Here is an 8,711-nt window from a genome sequence, read left to right as displayed (position 1 = left end):
CAACCCATCGTTGCCATTGCATATTCTCCATTGTCTCGTTCCCAATTCGTTCCCAATTCGTTCCCGTCACCGAATCTTGCCTCGAGCCCATCAGTCACGTCGTCTCCAACTCCGGTCAGCCCTGCTGCTGGTGTGCCTGACTCCCTCCACCAGCTACTCACAACATCAGTCACACACACTCACACTCAAATAATCACACACATACACGCCCAGCACAACTCAGATGCAGCGACGACAAAATAACACTCTAATAAGAACAGAATGAGACAAAATAAGACAAAATAACCCAATATAAACACAAACTGCCGCCGATTCTGTGACTCCTACACCCGTGCCGCAACACAAATCCACCAAGCATTTGTCTCGTTCTTATCGCATTCGCACTCCTGCACAACGCCTTCCCTCACAACAACTAACATACCCGCTGCCCCCATAGTTAACGTTAACAGTGGGGCCCAGTCCAGTTTTGGTTGTAAAGTATTTATAGGTAGACACCACAGCGGTTAAAACAAAGAAGACGTGATTGTTCTTTTTGTAGTTGGTTAGGCATTGACATAGGCCAGTATATAGAAACGCTACTTGAACCCCAGAGTAGCCTCCCGTCATCCCCCAAAAGCCCGGTTTCTTGCCCGTGCACTCTTATCGTGGCAGTGGTTCTTAGTAGCTGTAGTCGTATCACAGTACTGTGGGTGTTGCTTTGAGTGTAGTTGATCACTGAAACCAGTGCAAACACACACGAAACTCACACATAGTGAACCTAGAGCGTGGTAAAAGTCTACTACCGTAGCAGATCAACCATTGTATCGAGTTTGGCTCTTTCTGTGTTCTGATCGGTGGTGTAGTCAATTCCATACTCACAGATAAAGACTCAGTCGCCTCACTGTTAAGATACTAAGAAAGAACAGCACAAATTGACAGCACAAGACCACAAGAAAGGCCCACATACAACTAATACAACAACACAGCAAGCCGTGTATCCTATTGGCTAAATTGCTTTGTCTCAACTCGCTTTGATAGCCATTGACACGTGTAATTTGCTGTGCTAGTACCACTAAGAAATCTACTTTAACGGCTATCGGTCATTGATTGAGTCATAGTCTTTGAATGATTTCCAAAAGAGTCATCCATAGGTAGTACTTGTTTCGCCAGAAAAGTTTGCCATAATCTCATTGATTGAGACCCTGGTATAAAGATCACAAAAGAGAAGACACACGGAAACTGTGTTTGAGAAGTGATCATTGGCAAACAGAGACAGAAATCAAGTGACAACTCTTTTAATTCATTCAAACAAGTTAATACTAACCGATACAATCAAATCCTCGGACCACGTACATAGTTGAAAATTCAGTTCATCTCACACATTTAGAACTAGCTACACCCATTCCAGCATAACTTCACCAAATCATCCCTCGATAGCCCTTTTGATAATATCCAAAAAATGACAGACTACCAATACAAACTGCAACAGGAACACTATCCAGAGAGACTGTCCGCTTTAGCGGACTCTTACGTCCATAAACAAAATACAAAACTCACACAAGTCATCCAACAATGTTTCAGTAAGGCCGTCAAAGTTGTTCTTCAAGCAAGAACGCTCCCAGATAATGCCACAGCACTTCTCAATTCTACGCTAGCCGACGATTCTGCTTCTGGAAATAAGATAAATCGTTGGTTTAATTTACATATACAGAATACTCAAGATGTATCTAAAGATGAACTCAAGTTGTGGAAATCCAATAATCTAACAACAATGCCACCAATGATCATAGAAACGTATCTTGATCTTCGTCAGCTCACACAGAGCCAAACGGTAGTGCTAAATGATGAGAATGGAAATCCATGGACAGTGGCGAAGAGCGGAGGAAAGAAGGAAGTTGTCCTTGAGCGTTGGCTAGTTGAGTTTGATCAGAGCGAAGTCTCTGGATCCATAGTAGATGAGTTGCCATTGATATATAAACAGGCAATAATATTGTTTCGTACCATATATGCATTTGCTCGTCTCATGCCAACGTTTAAACTCCGCAAGCGTCTTATGGTGAACAAATCGTCTTCCAAATTGAACAAAATTTCACTCGGTAATAAGATTCTCGATGGTAAGAAACCAATTTCGTCAAAGGGACGTATTGGATTGTCAAAATCCATTATTCCAACTCAGATGCTAACTACAGAATCACATATGAGTCTGAAGCAGTTCGAACCCATTCAAACTAGCATGGGTACTCTCAAAGTATCAATTGCGTATAGGAATCACAATGACTTCTGCATTCACGATAATGAAGAAGTCCTTTCCACACATTTCATTAGTATGGATTCTACGCCTATAGGTGCTTCTGTACATAAAGCCAAGTTTGATGTTGATCACGTAGATGACATCGAAAGAACGACTGTCGATGAAAACGAGACCAGTATAACTTCCAAGGATATAGATTTGGCTTACCAGGAGTCAAAGGACAGCCATCTGGAGTTGAATACATCATACAAACGTCTTTCTTTGGCTAGCAATACGCTGATGTCTGTATCACCTTGCTCGTCTGGGCATCCAGCATTACGCGAAGCTTCTCCCAGTAAAAGGGCTGCTCTGCCCACTTCTGGTGGAGCAAGTACGGGAATTCCCAGCGTCATTGCTGGTAGTATTTCGAAACCCTCTTTTCAACCATTTAAGATCGGTTCGATCAGCAACTCTCCCCCTCAAGGGTCACATAATGTATCAAGTGGTTCCTATGGTGGCTCAGTCGAAAGAAAAATATCTATCACTAGTAATAAGTCTACTTCTAATGCTTCTCTAGCAGCAGTACTTCGGAACCCCAGAGGTAGCTCTCTGTCTACACATACCACTTCTAATATACCCATAGCAAATAGTGGCAACAGTGGCCATAATACCAATATCTACAATATGTCGTTTCCCCGGTCCATTTCATCGTCACATGGCTCGAATATGCAGCATGATGATTCTGTTTTCTCAAATCCTGATAGTACTACGAACACGCCAAAATTTTCCACTTCTTTTGGATCAAGAGCTAGTAGAAGGTTTTCGAATACCAGTATTAGACAAAGCACACCGGTTGCTTCAACCTTAGCTGGAACAGGAAGTACTTCTGTGGCAGCAGATAGCGGCTCTATCCTTGGAACAAGTGCAGGGCTGGTAAATTCTTCAATTGCACCTTTAAGTGGGTTATATATTGATGATGATATTAGTGATTTTGTAAGAATGATAGACAGCAAAGGAGATCTCCGTTTCTCCTCCTCACTTAACACCTCAGGCAGTGCTGAGTCTAAACCGTTGCTTACGTATAACCAGCCACCACCCCCAGGAAGTGATGCATTAAATAGGTTTCAAATGTTGAAGAGTCAGCACCAACAATTGGGCGAAAGTGTCAGTGCCAGTTTAATACTTCATCATAATCAACTAGGAAGTGGAAGTGGAAGCGGGATTGGAATCACTGGCTCAAGGAATTCCAGCTCTAGTCGTAAAAGCTCTCATTCTATGCGGTCACCATCTCCTTCGATGTCTGGATTATACGAGAATTCTCATACTCGTGTTGGTGAAAGGGCCGTCGCATCTACAACACATACGCAAACAGTACCAGCAAATTCTTCCTCCGCTACAGAGACTACAACATCTGCGACTACCATCACCCCTGGTGAGACATCGGCCAATTCAGTGGTCAATACGGATCCTGAAAGATCTTCTACAGGAGATGAAGATAATAGAGGCAGCATTGCCTATTCAAATACTTCATTTTTGAGATCCACCAACAAGTTGCTTGCAACAGCATATACATCTACTACCAATGCGCATGCAACAATTGGTCACCGTACTACAGAACCAACGACCGAAACAGCTAGAGAAGACAGCATTAATGTATCTGGTGTTTCTGGATTGGCTACTTCACCATCGATGTATCAACGAACCAGAGAGGCCGCTACAATACATTACGAAAATGTCTTCGAAGACGATGACGACGATGACGACGTATTAAGACCAAAGTCGAGTGACAGGTCCGAGAGCAAAGCAATTGGTACACTGCGAGACGTAGCACCGGATAGTGTCGGCCGCAAAAATACAGAATACGTAGACGAGGATCATTCACATCACCATAGTCATCACCATCACCACCATTCTCAACAACAGGAGGACTTTGATGACGACGACTTGTTATTTACGATGAGTGATATGAACATGAAGAATTGAGTGCAATCTTTAAATGTATTTCACTCGGTATTCTTCCGATTCAACCGAGAAATCAAATTCTTGGGATGAGTGTTCTATCAGACTTATTCTGCGGCATGTTTCAAATGAGAAGTCTAAATTTTTCCACGTATAATTTAAAGTTTATAACTATAAATACACATTATTAATATATTTTAGTAAGGGAATTCTGTAAGCGTAGAAATTTAGCTCCAAGTGCTTCCTGGAATACGACACTGTCATTTTCTATTGCCGAATGCTAATTAAGTCAATATTGACACCTCGTTGTGCATTGCAACCAGCCAATTATACAATACCTGTCATTGGAAGGCGCTACCATGACAGAAGCATTTCATCCCTTCATCCAGTACCCCGATGCTGGTTCCTGATACCGTTGACCCCCGCAACTCAGATAACGTTGTCATCACGATTTGCTCAAATCCAGGCTCCTGTTGAGTAATCAGCAACAGCTAGAATTTACGGATAATATCGAGACCCTTTGTTAGCACAATGGTCATCTAGGGGGGGGGGCTTCTTCAAACAAAAGTTTATACCCCCTCCTTCCAAAAGCCTAACTGCAAAATATTTTCGTTCCAACCACCATTTGGAAGCTGTCATGCCTTTTATCACATTTCCTTCATGTCTTAATGCCGTGTCTCAGGTAACCTAAACTACCGGGTTCTTCCTTTCACTTAGCACTAGTTTATCCCGTTTGGGTGAGCTGCGCCATACGCCTATATTGCTAATAATAACGTACTTCTTTGTCCACGCAATGCATGATGCAAGATCCGCCAGTAATGAAACGGGAACGCTTTAGGTCAGTAACACAGCAAACCGCCTCAGATGTTCTACATAGTGGGCAAAAGGTACGAGGAAATTAGAGAAAATAGAAAGTGTTTAAACTGAAAGTGGGCTTTTGCCAGATATAAGAATGAAACATAGATATCTCCGATGTCTCAGAAATGTTACAATGCCCTGGTCTAGAAGAGCCCAAAAACAGGTAATGTCAATAATACAAAGGCAACATCCATTGCAGTGCGAGCATTGTTCATCGGACACCACACGCACAGGTATACACTTTATATCGGCATGCATGTAGATTGGCTACAGTCACGTTTGCAACTTGAATTACGGATAAACACTAATTAGGAATAGTACTGGCTATATGGAGTTAAATTTCTTAGCCATGGATATACGATCGACAGCAGCTTTCCTGAGGCCTTAGCATTCCCGATTTCAAAACTTGGCTCAAACTCGCTGCACCATATTTCACTTGTGGTAATTAAAGAACGACACCGATTAACGAGACAGTAATGATAAAATAATCCTTTCAAACAATGAACCAATCCTTAGATACACAGGATTGAAAATATCATGATCCAGATAATATCCCATCCATTGTAAGTCGCGAATAAATTAATCTAGTGTATGCACACTAGTTGATGGGGCGACTTGGTGCTGATGTTTAGTACTGCCAGCTGTCACCACAAAGGGTCTAACTGGGGAATGGGCCAGTTCGGGACTGCGGTTGCTACTGGCCGGCGGGTAAAAGGTAAGAATATCGAAATATAAATAAAAAGAGGGAACCAAGAGGTTGATGGTGATAACGGATTTCGATTATCATCTGGGGAGTTCTCCAAGAGCATCCCTTCTCCCCTCCTCCCCAGGCGGAATTGTTGGAACCAATTATACACTAAAAAAATGGTTGAGCCACGGTCGAGTAAAGTATCTGCTGGCAGAATGTTCAATTGAGTAATGTGGGATGTAGCTCCTGTTGTAGGTTGTAATTCAAGTATCTGTATGCTACAGGTGTTGTTAGTTTCAGGTAAGTACAGTACATTAATTAATTAGGGCTATCATTAAATACATATTTCTCAACGGAGAATAATGATAATTATGAAGTAGTTTCGAAAGAAACTCAATGAATTTTCACAATTTGTTTCTAAAACAGTAGAAGTAAAACCCCTCTGCCTTGCGGTCACTGTGTTTGACCGATCCACCAATGCTCTAATATTTTTTTAAATGAACTTGATGACAATGACCATTAGTAAATTTATTGGTCGGCGTCTTGGCCAGGGTTACAGGTCTCGTAGTTCAAGAACTTGAAAAGCTTGTAAACGGCAGTAGCAACAACGGCACCCAAGATTGGTCCGACCCAGTAAATCCAGTGGTAGTTAGGGAAAGATCTGGCAGCAACACATGGACCGAAAGTTCTGGCAGGGTTAAGACCAGCACCAGTGTAGTAGATACAGATCATGTGTCCTAAGAAAAGAGCAATACCAATGACGAATGGAGCCATGAAAGTAGCTCTGTGCTTCTCAACGGCCATGAACAAGACACTCAAACACAAAATGAAGGTACCGAAAGCTTCAAGGAAAAGACCTCTGGTTCTGGAAGAACCTCCACCAAGACCGTTGGTGAACATAATCTCACCTGGGGTCATAGCAGAAGCAGCACCAGCAGCGGCCATACCACCAATCATTTGAGCAATAATCATGATAGCACCTCTAATTGGAGGAACGGCTTGGGCCAAAACCAAAGATAAGGTAACTGCTGGGTTCAAGTTACCACCGGAAACTCTGAAGAACATGAAAACAGATAACATGACACCGAAACCGAAACCGAACGAGATCATGATCAATTGCATTGGGTCAGAACCATGACCATCCTTTGGAATGGTTGGGTCATGGTTGGCGATTTGAGCGATAACGAAGGCAGTCCACAAGAAGATGAAGGTACCGAAGAATTCACCAAGGAATGCGATCAAATGGTTCTTGGCTGGAGATGCCGTAATGGAAGAATCCAATTGAGGGTTGTAGCTGACTGGCTGTTGGGCCTCTTGGTCAATAGATGCAGTCATATCGAATTGGTGTATGTGATTAATGAGAATAAATAATTACGCTTTTGTAATGATGAATATTAACATTAACTTTGAATTCGAAGGAGGACATCGCGGCAAATTTATACTTTCTGTGATGCTTCTCCTGGACGTTTCTTTATTTGGATTTTAACTATCAATGTACTGAACATACAAGGAAAATTTTTGTTCCACATCTCTGTTAACTATTGCATCCAAATTATTATTTTTTTGGACATGGAAGCAATGCACAATCTGAATAATATTTTTTTCTTTTATTGCCTATTCCATATTGTGCATGGCCAATGTAGTAGAGTTCACAGATTTTCTAAATATAGCCATTAATTGGACGCGACCAAGTTTCAGATGGAAACGAAAGAGAGCAAAGAGTCAGGAGAACACCGGATTACTCCTTGATGCGTGGAACGAGCTGATGATGGGTAGAAACCGGGCTGACGGGCGCTTTCCGGCGGTACATAACCATAGAGTTCGACCACCATACGGTGGATTTACTAGTACCCTGCAATTGCACCTACGATCGACCCTTCATGACATGGCTTGAACTTGTGGAAATGTATTCAACAGTGATGAACGGTCATTGGGATCCCCCAATATCACACTGATTATAAATGATCGCTGACCATCTAAACCAAAATTATTCCCGTACTGCATAACCTAATGTACGAACATAGTTCCAATGCAGAGGTGCATCAGTAATATGCAACTTATTAGGTATTTTTATTCTTCTTCCTGTACACTTTGCTATTTTCTATTGACAAGTCCGGCATTAACCAGCGGCCAAGCCAGTTCAAGTCAGTTATAAGCAAGTACTCAACTGGCTTAGTTCCGATGGAGATTTCAGTTGTTTCCAGTCGTAGAAAATTTTTGTTCGCTTTGAAGAACTTACGTATTTCATTTCATCCCTTTAGTTGACCTCATTATAGTTGTTTCGGCTATATATAACTTTTCTTGATTATTTTGGTCAGAACTCACGTATATTACTTGGTACCAGACCATTTTGCACATGTCACTATCACCAATGACCCTTGACCCTTACACATCGAACAAAATATAGATCTTGGCGGATGCGATGTTTCTTTTATTTTGGCCTGGTGCGGGTCCCTGTGTCTGTCGTCAGTTGATCTCTGGGGCTTCTTTATGACATCAATGTGTCTGAGCTCTGAGCCTCGGAAGTGTCATATTTCCAGCAATATCTGTTCCTTGATTCTGGAGGACTACCACTAAGTGAAAATTTTGCTCCATCGCGCATGTGTTGGTGCATGGAATGTTTCTGTGACCCAAAATCTTTGTTATACATCTACCCCCACCTTACATCTATGGATGGATAAGGTTACGACCCGATCTTAAAACTATCTCAAACTAAAGACAAAGAAATTAACATCACGAGCGCTGCGATGGACTTGTACAACACAATAGCGTAAGGCAACTTTTCCTTCTTTAGAAGTTTAATTTACTTTTTAGTAGTGGCTATCTAAGTTTAGGGTACTTATCCACCTTCTACATTCTCATTTGGGTACCTTGCGCCTACCCTTTGATGGGCATTTTGGTCTGGCAATTACATATTTCATCTAACTGCCGTGCCATAGCCTACCTTTTGTCACTCTCGTGTCCAGGGAATCATCGTTTATGTGGTAACTATAAAAT

The 8,711-nt window shown here is 42.0% G+C and overlaps 2 protein-coding genes across 2 annotated transcripts; one reads left to right on the top strand and one right to left on the bottom strand. All coding sequences in view use genetic code 12, as the record gives it.

The window, feature by feature from the left end:
* Positions 1 to 1,438: 1,438 nt before the first annotated feature.
* RJT20DRAFT_118846 (serine/threonine protein kinase regulatory subunit) lies at positions 1,439 to 4,367 on the top strand (the record flags this gene model as incomplete). The annotated part of the gene is made up of 6 exons (XM_064915879.1): positions 1,439 to 2,346; positions 2,500 to 3,089; positions 3,138 to 3,641; positions 3,705 to 3,809; positions 3,852 to 4,048; positions 4,136 to 4,367. 6 exons carry the CDS (start codon positions 1,439 to 1,441, stop codon positions 4,190 to 4,192), a joined length of 2,361 nt encoding a protein of 786 aa, XP_064774594.1. The 3' UTR covers positions 4,193 to 4,367.
* Positions 4,368 to 5,765: 1,398 nt separating this feature from the next.
* On the bottom strand, positions 5,766 to 7,197 carry AQY1 (Aqy1p). The gene has a single exon (XM_064920204.1). It carries the CDS (start codon positions 7,047 to 7,049, stop codon positions 6,243 to 6,245), a length of 807 nt encoding a protein of 268 aa, XP_064774593.1. The 5' UTR covers positions 7,050 to 7,197; the 3' UTR covers positions 5,766 to 6,242.
* Between the last annotated feature and the right edge of the window lie 1,514 nt (positions 7,198 to 8,711).

Source organism: Scheffersomyces xylosifermentans (assembly GCF_036884685.1).
Source record: "Scheffersomyces xylosifermentans strain CBS 12540 chromosome Unknown RJT20scaffold_4, whole genome shotgun sequence".
NCBI lineage: Eukaryota > Fungi > Ascomycota > Pichiomycetes > Serinales > Debaryomycetaceae > Scheffersomyces > Scheffersomyces xylosifermentans.
This window is presented reverse-complemented; position numbering and strand designations above follow the sequence as displayed.